Here is a 20,790-nt window from a genome sequence, read left to right as displayed (position 1 = left end):
AGAAAAAAAGAGACTTATCTTGATTTTAAGGAAAAACATTTTATGCGAAAAAAAAGAAAACAAAAAGAACTGCTTACGTGAATTTTTATGTATTTCTAACGATGAAGATTACATATGTTTCTTGCTTGTAAAATTGCACAGGGACTTCTTAATCGATTAGTACAAGAAATGAGAAAAATTTGAATAAAAAGAGACTTATAATTGTTAAATGCTATTTTTTTCAGGTTGTAGGTTTTATTGTGTTGAATTATATTGTTTTAGTGTTGTCGAAAACAGAAACAGTAGAGAAGCAATTTTATTTTGTTAAAATGTTACTTGTTTTTTTAATAACTAGCATGCAAACAAACATACAGACATACATTTATATATTGGTAACTAAAATTTTTTTGACCCAAACTGATGAAAAAGCTTGCCCTATCTCTGAATACCCTTTATGTAAAATTTCAAATATTTAGACCAGAAATTGTCTGAGTAATTTGGAAGAGACCGCAGAGGTCAATTTTTTAAAAACTTTGACCCCTATTATGACCCTTTAAAATTTATTGTTTTGGGCTCAAATCAAGTTATTAAGTTAGATCCATGTCCAAGGAACCTATATCTAAAATTTCAAGTGCGTAGACCCACAATTGTCGGAGGAGTTTGGTAGAGTTCTCAAAGGTCAAATTGTTGAACTTTGACCCCTTAATTGCTAAATTTCTGGCCAAAAACCGATCACATCGATTTTTCCAAATCTCAGTACCCTGTATATCAAATTTCGAGTCTGTAGACTAAAAATTGACAGAGTTATTGCGTAGGGAAATGTACACAGACACACACACACACCCACACATTCACTTTTATATATATACTAGCATGGGTGCCCAGCATTACCCGGGTGTTTGGAGGTGTATGCTGCGCAAAAAAAACAAAAAAACAAATACGGTTTTGACCCCTATTATGACCCCTTAAAATTTATTGTTCTGGTCTCAAATTACATTATTAAGTTAGATCCATGTCCAAGGAACCTATATCTAGAATTTAAAGTGTTTAGACCCCAAATTGTCAGAGGAGTTTGGTAGAGTTCTCAAAGGTCAAATCGTTGAACTTTGAGCCCTTAATAGCAAAATTTCTGGCCGAAAACCGATCACGTAGATTTTTCCAAATCTCAGTACCCTGTATATCAAATTTCGAGCCTGTAGACTGAAAATTAACAGAGTTATTGCGAATGAAAATGTACACAGACAGACACACAGACACGTTCACTTTTATAGATATATAGATGTCGCAAGTGTTATTTAAGTAAAATGTATAAGATTGTCCTACTTATTGAAAAAAAAAAATGGCGAGAGACCAGACAGGTTCAGGGGTGTGTGCACAAGGTTTTCCTGGTAGGAGGTGAGAAAAAAAAAATCCTCCTGATTTTTTGGGGAAGGGGGGGGGAAGAAAGGGAGAGAGTAGAGTGGCACTATGCCTGTTACAATTGAGGTGATTAAAATTCCTCATGATTTTGTTTTTATTTTTTAGGGGGTGGGGCAAAATGTTTTGGAGGTGGTTAAAATTCCTCCTGTTTATTTTTGGGAGGGTGGGGCGAAATGGCGGAATGCCAGTTATTTTGGAGGTGGTTAAAATTCCTCCTGTTTATTTTTGAGAGGTTGGGGCAAAATGGCGAAATACCTGTTATTTTGGAGGTGGTTAAAATTCCTCCTGTTTTTTTTTCTACCTCGATGGAGGGGCGAGGTTGATTTTCCATCTCTGGTATGAAAAGCTGTACCAGTTGTCTGGAGCCAGTCAAAAAAGGAATTGCTTTGAAGAGTTTTTTTAAGGGTATTCAAATACCCCTAGAATACCAAGAGTGTTGGGTGCACACCTGTGGTCCTGGTTTAGAAATGATACGCCGACTTTCTGTTTTTTTTTGTTTCTGTTTTTTAAATAAAGGACATATCTCTGGTGTTTCATTATTCATGTAATATGTATGAATTTTATCAATTTATGTTGATATGATTTTGTGTTTTTGTAATTTATGTAATAAATGACAAGTTGGGCATGGGAGGTGTGTGATACTATAAAGTCCCCACCGACATCGCCAGCGAGAAAATGACGATCTAGCCATGAACGAAAAATCCACGTTACACGACGTTGGGAGTTGGCTATCTGACGTGGGAGCCACACATTATCAAAATGACAATACTATTTTGTACATTTATATATTTTAAAAGGGATTTTTATAGAATACTAAAAAATGTTCTCAGCGTTGTCTGGTATTAAACATAATGTTAAATTAAAAAAATGTCTGAATACTCTATACACCAAATTTCATGTCTGTAGATCAAAAATTCATTGAGTTGAGAAGTGTCCTCACATACACACATTCTCATTTTTATAAATATATAGATTATAATGAGTGTTAGTTTATCAACATTTGTTTCCATAAGGATCTTTTTCATATATTTATATGTCTATAAAAGTGAAATTGTCTGTCTGTGTGTGCACATTTCCCTACCAAACTACTCTGTCAATTTTCAATCTACTGACTCGAGATTTGACAGAGGTATTGAGATTTGAGAAAATCTTTTTATTCAGTTTTTAGCCAGGAATTTGGCTGTCAAGGGGTCAAAGTTCAACGATTTGACCTTTGAAAACTCTGCTAAACTCCTTCACCAATTTTGGGTCTAAACACTTGAAATTTTAGATGTAGGTTACTTAGACATGGATCAAACTTTTTAATTTGATTTGAGCCCAAAACAAACGTTAAAGGGTCAAAATTGGGGTCAAAGTTAAAAAAAAAATTGACTTCTGCAGTTTCTATCAAATTACTCAGCCAATTTTTGGTCTAAACATTTAAAATTTTACATAAAGTGTATACAGACATAGGGCAAGCTTTTTAATCATTTTTTTTTTTTTTTTTTGTTGAAAATTTGGCTGCCAAGGGGTCAAAGTTCAAAAGATTTGACCTTTGTGGTTTCTAGCAAACTGTTCAGCCAATTTTGGGTCTAAACATTTGAACTTTTAAATAAGGGGTATTTAGACATAAAGCAAGCTTTTTAATCAGTTTTTGGGTGAAAATTTGACTGCCATGAGGTTAAAGTTGAAAGAGTTGACCTTTGCAGACTCTACTAAACTCCTCTGCCTATTTTGGCTCGAAACACTTGAAATTTTAGATGTAGGTTACCTGGACATGTCAAACTTTTTAATATATATATACATATGCACATAAAGTTATGAACAGTACATAGGGCCTGAGCAAAGCAGGGTTGAACTGCTAGTATTTTATAATAACACAAAGTACATGTTAAAATATACTTTAGCTCTGGGATTGAGTTATGCTTGAAAAAACTGTTTTTAATTACTCTAATTAGCTTTAATTCATAATTATCTGAACAAGTCACTAATCTCTTCCCTATCTCACCCCTCCTCTTACTCTATGGTGATTCAATCACTCTCTTAATATTTCTTAATTTCTGTGACCATTTAGAGAAAGAGTAACTCTTTTCTGAGCGTGGTCATGTAATTAACATGTGTCTTCACACACCACAAATACATCTGTAAATTAGATAGCAAAACAATAAGCCTTTTTAGTTCTAAAAATTATGGTTGTTGCCCAGAATTTCCCTTATATTAAGAAACAAAAATAAAAATTGGCGTTTCTATATTAAACAAACGATAAAAATATTGAGTTTCAAATGAAACAAATGGTACCTACATAATTGTCATGCCAATAATAGTAACATATCCAAAAAATTACAGAAAAAGAAAAGGTAGAAAAGTAATTATTAATGAAAAAAGAAATTTGTGTGAAAGGAAGTGAAATCACTATATTATACTTACTAAAACAAAAAAAAAAAAAGAAATAAGTTGACAGGGGAGATAATTAAGTTCTGTTGCTTACATCACATGCTAAACATAATTCAAAATGTTGGACAAAATTTATTCCTCATATAATCTTTATTGAAAACAGTTTTTCATTAATTATTTTTCGACCTTATCGTTTTCCATAATTTTTGGATATGTCACCATTTGTGACATGACAATTACTTAGGTACCATTTGTTTCACTTGAAATTCAATATCTATTTTTATATAATATAGAAGCACCGAAAAGTCTATGTACTGTTAAAATGTTTTTGACTCCTAATGGGGGTATGACACCAATGATTTAGACGATCGTTTATTAATTTTGTTTCGGTCTTTATATTTTTATTTATATCCATCTCAACAAGAGTTGTACGCGGTTTGCAATCTTGCATTCCGAACTTGAGCAGAATTTTTTCAATGTACCATGATTGGTTCATTGTTATAGTTTTATTTTCACAAGTAAATTTTATACCGAGGAACCATGACAATTGTCCTGAGCACAGTGTTAAACTGCAACCATTTTTATTTTACTAACCAAATTAACCAACTAATACCTAACAGAAAGGTTCCAGTTTTTGTTAAACAAACAAAAAAAATGTATATTTGTGTGTATATATATATATATATATATATATATATATACATACATTTGAATAGGATTGTATTTGTATGTATATGTATTCAAAAAGTGTTTATTTTTGTATGTATTAAACAAAAATCTTAATGTGATTTAAAAAAATGGCTTCTTTTTGCACACATTATACGAATATATTGATATTTCTTTTTTGACCAATGAGAATAAAGACAAATTCCTCCCTAAAGTGTTATTTTATTTGTTCATTTATTTGTTTATTTTTATTTATTTATTTTATTATTATTTTTTTTTCTTTTCTCAAGTCAAACCAAATTAAATCCAAAAAGACTTTTCCATTATATCAAAAAAGGAGGTGTGTTAAAATGTTTCTGACTGCTAATGGGGGTATGCCACCAATGATTTCAACGATCGTTTTTATAACCACAAGTTATAATAACCAACCAATCAAAAGCTTCCAAAGTTACTATAAAAATTGTCGAATTTTGGATTCAATCAGTTCGCCGTCGTCTCTGTCACGAACCTGCATTTGATTCTTCGCCACCATCTTTGTTACTAGGAATTACTTAACACTCAAGATCAGAACTGAACTAAATCTTTGCCGCCATCTTTGTTCAACATAATGTCTCAACACTTAACATGTACATAGCTGTAACGAAACCAAAATATCATATTCCAAAAATCACGTAAATTGATCAAGTAGTTTTATTTTAATAAGAAAATATTTTTTAAACAATTAATAGGAATTTGTAGGCATTACAACATAAATCTCACAAGTTTGAATTATCGAGTTCCTCCCACCCCCTTAGATGTTTTCAAAATGGCAGAGAAGACAATCGCTCTTTGGATACTAATTCTTATTTAAAAATAGAACTACTTGACCAATTTATGTGAGTTTTGCAATATGATATTTTCATTTTATCATGGCTATGTACATTATGCAGAGTTTTCCTTTTTTTTTTTTTTTTTTTTTTTTTTTAATATGGACGAATTTTGAACAAGAACCAGCATTATAATACTTCAATATAGTAATAACAATACTTCTATAATAATAATATACAAGTATAGAGACTTATTTTTAGTTTTACAAAAAGAATGTCTAAAATATTTGTTACAGTTTATGGAGTTTCAAATGAAATCAAAATGAAACAAATATTAGTTGTGGTTGTGACCCAGCAGATCACGTGTACGTCTAATACATAAATATGTGTGTGTGTAAAGCAATTAATAACATTTTCCAAAATCTAACAGAATTTGTTACAACGAAACATTTTAAAACATAAAACTATTTGAATATTTTTTTTTTATTATAATTCATCCAAAAAAATATTAGTGATGTACTTTTAGCACAGTTATGAAAAAATAATGTTGCAGTTTAATTTAAGTATAAACAACATTCATTTTAAGAAATTCAGCATCTCCCTCAGTCTTCATGAGAAATTTGGTATAATTCTAAGTCTAACCTCCACGAAATAACTGGCATCCTGAAAACTCTTCAGGTTACATTTTGTAAAATTTCATCAAATATTTTTGGTGATGTTAAAAGTTAATTATTATTATTAATAGATTATAACAATAGTAGTATTATAACATCAGTATAAATTATAATACATTATGATACACTTGGTATCCTAAATGTTCTTTTAGTCAGATTTTGTAGAATTCTGACAAATAATATTGGAGCCTATCAATTATTATTATTATCATCAGTTTTTATTATTATTAGTAGTAGTAGTAGTAGTAGAAGTAGTAGTCGTATAATTTTTACCCTACTATGAAACATTTTATGCAAAAGATGTTTCATGTCAAATGGGTTGTTTCAAACTCATAAGTGATTATTATTATTAGTAGTAGTAGTAATAGCAGCAAATGTAGTATAAGAATTTTGGCTCTCTCATAAACTTTTCATATCAAGTTTATTTCATTCGAAATTTGGTGGTATTTTAGTTCAATAATTTCAACCCAAAAGTATTATTATCAATTGTGGTGGTGGTAGTAGAAGTTATACCCCCCCCTACCCAACACCACCACATACACACATCTATATGGCACACTTGGCATGTCAAAAGTGCTTCATGCCAAATTTGGAGAAATTCTATCTAGTAGTTTTGAAGTCTATGATTATTGTTTGTAGTAATATTGAGATTTTTGAAAGCTCTGATAATTGCTCTGTTCATAAAACTACAAGATCTCATCTGTTTGTGTGTGTTTCTTATACATTGATTATTTTTTTATTGACTTTTAATTGAATATTTATTGAACTCAACAATAAAATAAGTTGTAAACTTGGCTATATTTTCATTTAATTTCCTCAAGGCCCTCCACCAGCAACATGTCCCCACTCAGGCAATGCCGGGTAAATACAGCTTGTTTATATTGTGAAAAGTAGAATTAAGTTTTACTAACTTGGGATCAAGGCCACACACAGTACCAGCTGTTTCTCCATTTGGTCCAGGTCTTCGTTTTGACCATTTATAAAATGTGGATAGAGTTTTCTATACAATAAACAAACAAAAACAACAAATAAGTATGAGATTTTTTTTCCCATTATAACTTCCAAGGATGACATTTACTTGAAAAAATATTCATAGCTGGATGAAGTAGTTTCAGAAACGAATTAAACTGAATTGCATGTTATTGTTTTGAAGAACATGGTGGCACAATCAACAAGAAGAACTGCCTATTCAGAATGAAATAATGATTTTTTTATATTGGAATGCATCAGTAGCAAAAATAAGAAAAATGGCTTCAATTATTACATAGTAGAAAAAGATTAGATTGGGGAAAAAGTTTTATCATTTCTGAAATGACAGAATGCTATATTTTGTAGTTAAAAGAAATACAATACTTTGTTAATACATTCTCCATTTATTAATGAAAACTCTAAAGAAAAGCTATTAACAAGACAATGAAAAACATTTTTTATCCTTTTCAATCTGTATAATAATAATACTTTTATAAAACTGTATAATAATATTTATATAATGCTTATACATATAATATTGTATAATAATGATACATTATATATATATATATATATATATATATATATATATATATACACACATAACACACACATTATATACATATATATATATATATATATATATATATATATATATATATATATATATATACACACACACACTGTATAATAATAATACTGATGTCCATGGGATTCACCCTAGGCGGGTTTAACCAGCTTCCTTCGAAGGAGGAAATTTCATGGGAATATCAAGTACACAAGCGGTCCCCAAACACATATATATATCCAGGTCAGGGAAATGATGACATTAGGTTTCTGGAGTTCTTGCAGAGAGGTGTCAACATCCTTCATTCATACAACAGCTGGTATTCCCAAATGGTCACCAATATGGTACTAGTCATGCTTAACGTTGCTTAACTTCAGTGATCTAACGAAAACCAGTGTGTCAACGTGATTATGCCATATAATAATGATAATTACATACTTATCTGTATCATAATCATAATTCATTCACATTTGTATATATGTTATTATAGTCTTCCACATTCATTTTAAAAAAATGTGATCATTTAATCAGCAAAGATGAAATCGTTTGGTAAAAAATTCCAACTTTACCCATTTTAAAATGAATTGTCTCAAAATCAAATTGTCATCCTGTCGACTTAAACAATCCTAAAAACCTATTCTTTCTATTTATTTATTTTTTTAAGGAAATGCTAATTACACATTTAATTGTTACAATTTTAAACAAATTGAAACTGCGCCTTTAATTTTATTTTTTTAAAGAATATTTAGCTGACAATTATTTTCATGATAAGAAAAAAAAACTATTAATTCTTTAAAATTTTCAGTTATTACAATAAATACATAAAAAGATTAAGAAAACGTTTCATTTATTTAAAAAATATTGTGGTGACAATTATCTTCACAGTAAATAAAATATTATTTTTAAAAGATTTTGATTGTAATCTTTCAATAAATAAATATCTTTATTAATATTATTGAAAGAATATTTATCTGATAATGTTAATTTCATGGAAGAAGCAAGACACAATATTAGTAAACCATTCATGCATTTATTATTTCAAGAGAAATATTTAATGCTTATTTTTAGTGAGATCAAAGTAAAATATTGTAATTCAAAATGAAATAACACAAAAACTTATGGACATACTTACTTAACCTGGCACAGACCAGCATCAGAGTGTAATATCTGATCTGATGCTACATTCAAGTTAATTTGTCCTTATTCAATAGAGGGGGAAACTAATGTATACTAAAGTAATTTTATTTTTGCCTACTTCCATAGTGCCCCTTTTTTGGGGAGTTGGTTTTCTCCCACATTAAAAACAACTTTGTGCCACATTTTGCTTTTGTAGGGAAGCAAATAAATACCTACTTATTTATCAGTGAAAAATATTACTGTACACGAAAAATTATGGAAAATTATCAAGTAGAATTTTAATAAAAAATAAAAGCAAGTTACTAGTCTGAGTACAAGCAACAAGCCATCTTCATATTAGAAGAAAGATAATTTTCTACAAGCTTAGCTTGACATGAATGGTTTTTGAAATTTGTGGACTTTAAATAGTAAATTAATTTTATTTTTTATTTAAATTCTACTCAATAATTGTCCATAATTTTTGGTGGACATTAATATTTTTCACTGATAAGTATATTGATGTCCTTTTGTTATTTTAAACCGCCATATTTCACTGGAGTCTCAATATCAATTAGTACCAAATATTATTAACCATAAAATATACAAAAGAAAGCTATTGTTGAATTTCCACAGGTCATGCTAGTAAACTGTTTGAAGAAGCAATCATGGGTTTATCTTATAGAAAAAAGCTTTTAAAACATTCTTTTTAGTGGAATTTTTTTTTTTTTTACATAGACATCACCACTTATCAAGGTCAAGAGGCCACTCGAGAATAAGGGTTAAAGAGTGTACAGTAGAAATTGGACAATATAGTAATCGTTAGTAAATGGAAATTCGGTAAATTTGTTAACAAGTGTAACGGCTAATCAAGAACTTGTTTATGTTAGACTTTAAGACAACCATATTGTAGTCAGCTGGAAAGCAGGATAACAGAAGACAATTCCACAGGCATGCAGTTCTAAGAAAGAAACTTTGTTCATGGAATCTACATTTAGGTTTAGGCACAGATAAAGAGTGGGGGTAATTATTGATAGTGTTTTCAGCTAAACGAATTCGCTCCAGGCAAGACATAAAGTCACTTAATATAAGACAAAAAGAAAAAGTTTACTTCAAGGTTAAAAACTAATTGATGAGGAGTATTAGATGGATAGATTCTGACCCAGAAAACAGTAATTCTTCTCCTTTTGTCAGGAACACTGAGAAAATAAGAGAAGAAAGAATTACGTGGCCAAAAGTAAAAGCAAGATCAACTTTCTACTAAACATAAGCAAGAAACTTCACAAAAACACTTACGCTGCATCGGTTCTCAGTCATTTGTGCACATCCTGATCCATCATTGCGTACACAACAAGCCGATTGTTGTTCTAAAACACGATCTTTTTTCATGGCTTTCATGAGATTTCCGTCTCGACGCATACATGGGGAATATTTTGCACCAAGATGAATGAGATCAGCCTAAGAACAAGTAAATAAGAAATAGATACATTAAAAAAATAAAAATTATGGACAATTTCTTCAAAAAGTATTTATTTTCTTATACTCATGAGTATAACGGTTAATGAGATAATATTGTTCATCATTCAACGGACAATGAATGAAAAAAAAAAACGGAGTAACGTATTCTTGGACAGAATAATATGAATGAGTAATGTATTCTTGGGCAGCCTCTTTAACATAAAATGACATTTTTTAATCATTTTAACTGTTATTTTTTGTGCTACTTTAATATTAAAATTATGTTTTTTAATCATTTTAACTGTTATTTTTTGTGCTACTTTAATATTAAAATTATGTTTTTTAATCATTTTAACTGTTATTTTTTGTGCTACTTTAATATTAAAATTGTTTTTAATCATTTTAACTGTTATTTTTTGTGCTACTTTAATATTAAAATTATGTTTTTTAATCATTTTAACTGTTATTTTTTGTGCTACTTTAATATTAAAATTATGTTTTTTAATCATTTTAACTGTTATTTTTTGTGCTACTTTAATATTAAAATTATGTTTTTTAATCATTTTAACTGTTATTTTTTGTGCTACTTTAATATTAAAATTATGTTTTTTAATCATTTTAACTGTTATTTTTTGTGCTACTTTAATATTAAAATTATGTTTTTTAATCATTTTAACTGTTATTTTTTGTGCCACTTTAATATTAAAATTATGTTTTTTAATCATTTTAACTGTTATTTTTTGTGCTACTTTAATATTAAAATTATGTTTTTTAATCATTTTAACTGTTATTTTTTGTGCTACTTTAATATTAAAATGACATTTTTTAATCATTTTAACTGTTATTTTTTGTGCTACTTTAATATTAAAATGACATTTTTTAATCATTTTAACTGTTATTTTTTGTGCTACTTTAATATTAAAATTATGTTTTTTTAATCATTTTAACTGTTATTTTTTGTGCTACTTTAATATTAAAATTATGTTTTTTAATCATTTTAACTGTTATGTTTTGTGCTTCTTTAATATTAAAACTATGTTTTTTAATCATTTTAACTGTTATTTTTTGTGCTACTTTAATATTAAAATTATGTTTTTTAATCATTTTAACTGTTATTTTTTGTGCTACTTTAATATTAAAATTATGTTTTTTAATCATTTTAACTGTTATTTTTTGTGCTACTTTAATATTAAAATTGTTTTTTAATCATTTTAACTGTTATTTTTTGTGCTACTTTAATATTAAAATTATGTTTTTTAATCATTTTAACTGTTATTTTTTGTGCTACTTAAATATTAAAATTATGTTTTTTAATCATTTTAACTGTTATTTTTTGTGCTACTTTAATATTAAAATTATGTGTTTTAATCATTTTAACTGTTATTTTTTGTGCTACTTTAATATTAAAATTATGTTTTTTAATCATTTTAACTGTTATTTTTTGTGCTACTTTGATATTAAAATTATGTTTTTTAATCATTTTAACTGTTATTTTTTGTGCTACTTTAATATTAAAATTATGTTTTTTAATCATTTTAACTGTTATTTTTTGTGCTACTTTGATATTAAAATTATGTTTTTTAATCATTTTAACTGTTATTTTTTGTGCTACTTTAATATTAAAATTATGTTTTTTAATCATTTTAACTGTTATTTTTTGTGCTACTTTAATATTAAAATTGTTTTTTAATCATTTTAACTGTTATTTTTTGTGCTACTTTAATATTAAAATTATGTTTTTTAATCATTTTAACTGTTATTTTTTGTGCTACTTTAATATTAAAATTATGTTTTTTAATCATTTTAACTGTTATTTTTTGTGCTACTTTAATATTAAAATTATGTGTTTTAATCATTTTAACTGTTATTTTTTGTGCTACTTTAATATTAAAATTATGTTTTTTAATCATTTTAACTGTTATTTTTTGTGCTACTTTGATATTAAAATTATGTTTTTTAATCATTTTAACTGTTATTTTTTGTGCTACTTTAATATTAAAATTATGTTTTAATCATTTTAACTGTTATTTTTTGTGCTACTTTAATATTAAAATTATGTTTTTTAATCATTTTAACTGTTATTTTTTGTGCTACTTTAATATTAAAATTATGTTTTTTAATCATTTTAACTGTTATTTTTTGTGCTACTTTAATATTAAAATTATGTTTTTTAATCATTTTAACTGTTATTTTTTGTGCTACTTTAATATTAAAATTATGTTTTTTAATCATTTTAACTGTTATTTTTTGTGCTACTTTAATATTAAAATTATGTTTTTTAATCATTTTAACTGTTATTTTTTGTGCTACTTTAATATTAAAATTATGTTTTTTAATCATTTTAACTGTTATTTTTTGTGCTACTTTAATATTAAAATTATGTTTTTTAATCATTTTAACTGTTATTTTTTGTGCTACTTTAATATTAAAATTATGTTTTTTAATCATTTTAACTGTTATTTTTTGTGCTACTTTAATATTAAAATTATGTGTTTTAATCATTTTAACTGTTATTTTTTGTGCTACTTTAATATTAAAATTATGTTTTTTAATCATTTTAACTGTTATTTTTTGTGCTACTTTAATATTAAAATTATGTTTTTTAATCATTTTAACTGTTATTTTTTGTGCTACTTTAATATTAAAATTATGTTTTTTAATCATTTTAACTGTTATTTTTTGTGCTACTTTAATATTAAAATTATGTTTTTTAATCATTTTAACTGTTATTTTTTGTGCTACTTTAATATTAAAATGACATTTTTTAATCATTTTAACTATTATTTTTTGTGCTACTTTAATATTAAAATGACATTTTTTAATCATTTTAACTGTTATTTTTTGTGCTACTTTAATATTAAAATTATGTTTTTTAGGTGCTTCTCCATTTACTGACCTGTGATTTCCACAAAACTGGCTCGGGCTTGTTCGACAGCTGATGGAAAAGGTCCGTTGAACGTTCCTCAATTTTTAACAAACACACTGTTTGTTAATTTTATTTTTATTTCGGACTATTAGTCTCATCTTTATTAGTTGTTGTTTTTGGATCTTTTTATTGGTTCACAACGTTTCGGCCAACTTCCTCTGGCCTTCGTCAGGTGGTAACCGCGACGGATAGGAACTTTGAATCTCCTCACTGCATTCTCAGCCATCACTGCCATCCGTAGTTGTTGTCGTCTCACCACATTTTTGACCAATTACCTCTGGCACGCTTTTGGGTGGGCTTGAAACCGCTATCTTCAGACAATGTTCATCTGGAACCGTAGAGATTCAACGTCTCTATCAACTGCGCCACGGGCCCCGAAGGGCGATCAAGGTTGGATTCTTTGATCTTATAAATCCACGTTTATTTATTATCTGATCTTCCATAGTCGGGTCCGTACCGATTGGTATATATATATATTATTCCTTAATTGGAATTCATTTTTTGAGATGAGCATTATATGTTAATTTTATTTTTATTTTGGACTATTAGTCTCATCTTTATTAGTTGTTGTTTTTGGATCTTTTTATTGGTTTACAACGTTTCGGCCAACTTCCTCTGGCCTTCGTCAGGTGGTAACCGCGACGGATAGGAACTTCGAATCTCCTAACTGCATTCATCTCAAAAAATGAATTCCAATTAAGGAATAATATATATATAAACACACTGTTTGTTCTTAGCTAATGTGAAGGCTACTTTTTTTATAAATTGGAAGAAATAAAAAATGAATTTTAATCTTGCAGGTTAAGGTTAGATACAGGTTTGTAATTTTATTTATTGTATTTCCACGTTTTTCCTGTTTATCATTATAATTTTGTTGTAGCGGTGTAATGTTTTGTGATTGGCTACTTCCGGTTATTCTTGTCAGCAGCCAAGCATACTCAAGAAACTTTATGGAAACTGCAGGACGGTAAATGCAGAAGTACCTTTTTTTTTAAACATATATTTATACACAAAGAAAAGACAAAAGTTTACCCTTTGTTATTTAGGGAGAAAGAACTATACAAACAATAATACATGCTTTGTCAGTATACAATTAGGGATAGTGCCAGAAAGCTAAAACAAAAAAATTTTCATACTTGTACAGTTTAATCAAGACATTAAAAAATGAAAATATTGAAAAAAGATTATATTGTATGTATCTATTTTGGACTGAAGATCTCAGAAAAAAAAAAAAAAAATCGAACCTTTTGCTTGGTATCATAACAAATTGTTTTTTTTGCTGTAAAAAAAACAAAAAAACTACCTGATGAAATTAAGTGAAATTTTTTTTCAGAGAACTTTGTTACATAACAGATACGTACAATATAACCTTTTTTTTCTTTTTTTTTTCTCGATATTTTCATTTTTTAATAGTCTTGATTAAACTGTACAAGTACCAAAAGTTTATTGCATGTCTCCCACTTCCATTTTGATACAGAAAATTTCACACTGAATAAAAATTCTGTTCACATTAATATTTGTCAAATATGAAAAAAAAATAAATAAATAAATAAATTACTCCCGCAATAAACATTTTACCCCTCACCTGTAAAAAAAATAAAATAAATGAAATAAAAACATTACCTGTCTTGGTCCAAACCAAAGGTTATCAATTTCTCGATATCGTTTGAACTCAATAGCTAAATTAGGCATCAGAATCTTTAAAAGAAAAAAAAGAAAAGAAAATGTAAAGAAATAATTAATGAAAAAATTAAATTAGAATTGTACTTTTGCTAATTGTTTTCTTCAATTTAGAGAAGGAGGAGATGGCAATGATAAAAGTGTAGCAAGAAAACTATAAGTGAATAATTGTCAAGCGGATGGAGGGAGGCACGATACAAAATATAAAACTATATATAAATATTTTTGGTGGAGATGACAGTCATACAAAGTATTTAAAAAGCTAATGTTTTATAATGTCCTTACTTTCATTTGAGAACTCAAATATTTTGGCATATACGCTAACAATAATATTAGAAAAGCATTTCAAAATGTCTAAAAAATTATTTTTCCTTCTTTTTGCAAGATTTATCTTTTCAATAAAACCAATGCTTCTGCATTATTGGGATAAAATTTTGTAGTGGATAAATGGAGTTTCCAGATAAAAAACAATGGTTTCAACTGATTTATTTTGTAAATTCTAATGAGTTACAATGTTAGCTTCCAAATTATGCAATCGAAATTACCTGAATATTATTGAATTATTAAAAAACAACTTTGTGTTAGCAGGAGAAAACTGGCCGCTATCATTGTTGAATTCGAACGAAAAATTACCTCACTATTGAACTCTCCTGTGTCTTACGATCAAATTGTATTTTTTATTTTCTTTAATAATAAATTTTCTACCTTATCGATTTTCCTAATTTTTTGATATAATCATCTTAAAAATACGAGGAATACGTAGATATCATTGTTTTCATGTGAAATTCGGTTTTGCGATTTCCGAAAATCTTGTCCCAATTCTGTAGAAGTGCCATAAAACCTAAAGAGATGTTTCATTTTTGCCACTGTTATGTTCATCCATATATTTAATAGTCAACCAAAAGTGATAGGTGCAAAATGTCCTGCCTCAAACTCTTAGTTGATACTGTTCTACAAAAACAGGTTTACATTTCTCAGTTTTTGAGATGAGGATTGATTATTCATATTTGAATTCTTCAGACTACTTTTAGTTGTAAAAGTTACACTCTTCTGAAGGTTGAAGGTTCAATCCTTAGTGCAGGTGAATTACTTAGGACTTCTACCCAGGCATGGCTGATGAAATGAAAGCATACTACCCTCGTTGATTGAATAAAAGTTTTTGTTCCAAATTTCATGCAGATTTCTGAGTTCAGAAACATTCCCTAAAATGGTTAAAGTTTACATTGATCAAAATGTGCAAATAATATTGAGAACAATAGTCCAAAGAATCTAAATAATATGAACAAACAGGTTTATATTGGTTTTATTTACCTGCTATGCAAAGTTTTGTGAATGGATAGGTTAATTCAATTTTGTTGCAAGGTTACTGCTGTTGGGTCAAAGAATGTCTAATGTAAACTTCTACAATTTTGAAATTTCACTGAATATATTTTTTTATATAACTCTAAATTTTCATAACTATTTCTCTAAGTGGTCCAATGCTGGTAGGTAGAGATTATGTTAACTAGTATGAATTTTGAGAGTGTTTCATTAAGTGCATGTTAGGACAACCGAGCGGAGATACACCCAGCAAGTGAGTCAATATGGGTCAAGATTTAGTTCTCTAGATAAAACAACATGAAAGGCAGGTTTTAAATTGTTAGACAGAAATTGTGTCACGTGTTCGATTCAGAGTTTCTTTGATTATTTTCAATTGTTTATGAAAAAATTCAAACAGCATTTCTTTGATTATTTTCAATTGTTCATGAGAAAATTCAAACAGCATTTTGTCAATTAATGATGAACTAATGCCAATCACCTTTGTTTAAAAGGAGTTGTCTAACAATTTTCAATCAATTATGAGGAAAGCAGTTGATAAAAAATTACTTAGAAAGATTTACTAATGTAATATACCCACTCCCCAAGTGTATTTTTCTATATACATGTTTGCAAAAATATATACAAATATTACATGGGTTTACAGTAATTTAAAAATTAAAAAAAGCAACAAATCTCTAACTAAACATTAAGAAATTTAAAAAGAATTGGAATCAGTAATTGTATTGGAGTGTGAAAAAATTTTTACATCGTCCCATCAAGTCATCAAATATTTGTAATATTACTTACAGCTTCAGCCTTTTCACTTTCAGAAAATCCAAATGGAGCTGGCCCGTAGACAGAAATTGAGACGATAAACACAACAATTTGCACAAAAGTAACCCAGTAAGTGAAATAAGGCCTGAAAAAGCACAAATTAAATGCATTTATTCAGTTTAATTGAGGCTTTAATTGATAATTGAAATGCAATTAAGACCACATTAACATTATGAATACATTTTAGTGCTTATTTAGATTAACAATTATAGTGATAAACAAAAATGAAGAAAATATTTTATGTTGTACCTACTTGTCACCAAATGAAGATTTTCATATTAAAAAAAAAACAAAAAATCACAAAAATTGATCAGGTAATTTTGTTTTTATTTATGAAAAACAAATTTTCCGTTTTTTACCGATAGGTGACAAACAAGGCCATGTTTTACTAGAGAAAATAATAAGGGGAGGTAATCAGTAATTATTTGTCAGTTTCCACATGAATTACAATTATTTGCCCTTATCACTCGGGGAGGATTATAGGGTAAGTTATTTGAGAGAAGATGCTTATTTAACCATATGTATGGAAAGGGTTTACATGAAATAGGAGGTTATGCTATGTCGGTATATTTCAGATCATACGGTATCATTGGAAGAATACACAACATAATTAGATCCTTCTTAGATAAGAGAAAAATCCAGGTTGTTCTTGACGGTCGTACATCTAAACAATATGATATAAATGCGGGAATGCCTCAGGGGTCTATCCTTGGGCCTCTGTTATTCCTAATATTCATAAATGACCTCCTTGACAAAATTGTCTGTGAGATGGGTATGTATGCTGATGATACCACGCTATTTATTTATTTATTTCTCGTCCATAAATGTTTATCTACCAAGTTGATCTTAAATATTGTATAATCAATCCATTATATTATCATTTTCAGTCCCCCACCCCTAATTTCTGGCTCGCATCTTATCTCGCAATTACTTATAACGTCACCAACTAACTTCGGAAGAACCCCCCCCCCATCCGATTTTGTTTTATATCATAAGTTGCTTAAAACGTGATTAGTTAAAGTTCAGAATAAAATCACGCTTTCTCTTAACGGTTAATTTAAAAAAAAAAAAATCTTCTGAACGCTTTTTAAAGTTAAATTCTTCACTAGATTGGAGACGGAATGCGTTGTTGTGATAAGTGATTTTCTCTACTAATTCGCACTTTTTATTTTAAGATTCAAATATTAATAACTACATTTTATTTCAGTATTTAACTTATGTATTTCTGTTGTATTAAATGCTAGCTTTTTTTTTTTTTTTCCTCGTCCATAAATGTTTATTTATCTACCGAGTTTATTGCAAAAATAGATTACCTAATTGTACTCATTTTTAGTTCGTGAGAGGGGAATCTATCACCATACTTTCCCTTAAACACGTCCGTTGGACTTTTATTAAGTACAATACTTAATAGTTTTTTTTTTTTTTTTTTAATGGAGAGTAGAAAACGCATTGTGGATGCGTTATCGGCAGCTCCTGTTACTCTCGCTTCTTCTTATTTGTCCCTCAGTCCTCATTTTTTAAATGAGTGATTTTTCTGACAAAGGGAGAAGAAAAAGCTGTTTTCTAGGTTGGCAGTATTTTTGCGCGAACAGTTGGCAGAGTTGGTGGAAATTTTCTGTTTCTATGTCTATCCTTGTAGCCATGTCACTAGTAAGGGTGCTGGAGGTAAACGTTTTTTCTGGGCTGACGTTATCCGCCTGATAGTCAGGGACCCGAACCTTGGATTAACCACTAAGTGGTGAATGGAATCTGGACCATGCAGTAGCTTCTGGTGGGGCCTCTCGATGCCATACTAGTGGGTAATTGTTACGGCTTTACCTTATCATGTGGTACAAAAAAAAAAATTCTTCGTTTCTTTTTCTCTCTTAGTTTCCCCTCTCTGTCCTGCTCTAAGTAAATCTGTCGACCTAGTCCACAAATTCCAAAATTTCATCATGACAAGTTTCAAGAAAAAATACACGATTAAACCCGGTTCTCCAACTTCCAACGTAGACCCCTACTACCATGTCTCCTTCTCCAACATCAGGGGTCTACGTTCTAACCTTCCAGAGGTTGAAACCCAATTACAGGAGACTAAACCAGACCTTTTATTTTTAAGTGAAACTGGCATTGGACAGGCTATTTCCCTAGATGAGTTTGCAATTACAGGATACTCTAACTTAACTTCTAAATCTGACCCCCAAGATCGCCATGGGCATGGAATATGTGCCTATATTAAAGATAGCTTTCCATGTGGGAGGGACATCTCCAGGGAAGATCCTAACTTACCCTATATGTGCTTCCGGGTTGCTTTAGCTCACACTACTGCATTTATATTTACTCTCTATCGCCCCCACAACAGCGGAGTTACTATCTTTCAAAGCATATCTGAGAAAATTGACCAAGTCCTTTCTACTTATCCTTCAGCTAACATTCACGTATGTGGAGACTTCAATGTTCACAACGTCGAATGGTTGACCCACTCAAACAAGACCGATGATGAGGGGAGGTTCTGTCATGATTTCTCCATTGCCTATGACCTCACTCAGATTGTTCAGGAACCTACCCGTGTGCCCGATAATGACGGCCAGTATGCGAGCCTACTAGACCTTTTTCTCACAACTTGCCCTGAACTATGTTCAGTTTCTGTTCTGTCGCCTCTTGGATCTTCCGACCACTCTGTTGTATCAATTAAGATAAAAATGAAATGTAATAAGTCCCCAGACGTACCTCTTCATCGTACAGTATATCGATACACTAAGGCTGACTGGGATAGCTTCCGTACATTTATATCTGATCTACCTCTGCATTCCATATTTAAAAAGGATGTGTCCTCTATAGTATTAGACCTAACTGAATGGTTAATTGTAGGTATTGACCATTTCATACCCTCGAAAAAGTTTCAGCAAAAACCTAACAGCCAGCCATGGTTCTCTCCAGAATGTGCTGCTGCCATTGCGCACAGAAATCACTTTTTCCACTGCTTCAAACGTAATAGATGTATGGAAACTAAAGCCGTTTTCAGGACTGCCAGCAACCATTGTAAGAAAGTAATAAGGAACGCAAGAGAGTTGTATGCTCAATCTGTTAAGTCCAAAGTAGCTGAGCAGCGGCTTGGTTCCCACCAGTTTTGGCAAATAGCAAACAGAATCCTGAACAGAAACGTGTGCTCCATCCCAACTATTATCAATGGACCTGAGGTAATCTCGTCAGCATCAGACAAAGCCAAACTCTTTGTCAAGAACTTTGCAGCTAATTCTACCCTTTGCGACCAAGACCGCCAACCCCCAATATTTCCTCTTGTATCAGAAAACACGCTATGTGATATACGTATATCTGTACGTGATGTTGCCAAGCTAATCAAAAACCTTGATTCCAGTAAAGCAACTGGCCCTGATGGTATTCCAATTATAGTACTCAAAAAACTTCAACCTGAACTAGCACCCATACTTACAAAACTGTTTAAACGTTGTCTTAAGGAGAATAGTTTCCCATCTCCCTGGAAAATCTCATCAGTATGCCCTGTATTTAAGAACTCAGGTGATCGCTCATCCCCCTCTCAGTACAGGCCAATAAGTCTCCTGTGCGTCATGAGTAAGTTGCTAGAATCTGTATTAAATACAGAAGTAATCAATCATCTCAACAAAAATAACCTTCTTAGTGACACTCAATATGGTTTCCGTTCTGCTAGATCTACAGCAGATGTCCTTACAGTTATATCGCATAGGATTAGCAAATCTCTCGACGGTGGCAATCTTTCTAGGGCAATTGCTCTTGACATATCTAAAGCCTTTGATAGGGTATGGCATAAAGGTTTACTTCATAAGATAGCTAGCTATGGTATAGCTGGAAAAGTCTTCTCAATTATTAAATCATTTCTTTCTGATAGGTTTATAAGAGTAGTAGTTGAGGGGCAAAAATCAGAAGCTCACAGAATTAATGCCGGTGTCCCTCAGGGATCCATCCTGGGCCCAACTCTTTTCCTGATCTACATTAATGATCTTCCAAATCATATCCTTACATCATTTGTAGACATTTATGCTGACG

General features: G+C 29.7%; 1 protein-coding gene across 1 annotated transcript in view; it reads right to left on the bottom strand.

Annotated features, from left to right (window-relative positions):
• Nucleotides 1-20,790, bottom strand: part of LOC145295902 (inactive rhomboid protein 1-like) — a 131,993-nt gene that overhangs the window by 17,593 nt on the left and 93,610 nt on the right. Inside the window, exons 7-10 of the mRNA XM_080141666.1 lie at nt 16,738-16,849; nt 14,575-14,649; nt 9,864-10,025; nt 6,829-6,917 (exon numbers count right to left, since the gene is read on the bottom strand). Of these exons, the coding sequence (XP_079997792.1) occupies nt 6,829-6,917; nt 9,864-10,025; nt 14,575-14,649; nt 16,738-16,849 (438 nt within the window). The remainder of the gene's footprint in view (nt 1-6,828; nt 6,918-9,863; nt 10,026-14,574; nt 14,650-16,737; nt 16,850-20,790) is intronic.

This window comes from Euprymna scolopes, chromosome 16, assembly GCF_053919585.1.
Source record: "Euprymna scolopes isolate OS-2025 chromosome 16, ASM5391958v1, whole genome shotgun sequence".
In the NCBI taxonomy this organism is placed as follows: Eukaryota; Metazoa; Mollusca; class Cephalopoda; order Sepiida; family Sepiolidae; genus Euprymna; species Euprymna scolopes.
This window is presented reverse-complemented; position numbering and strand designations above follow the sequence as displayed.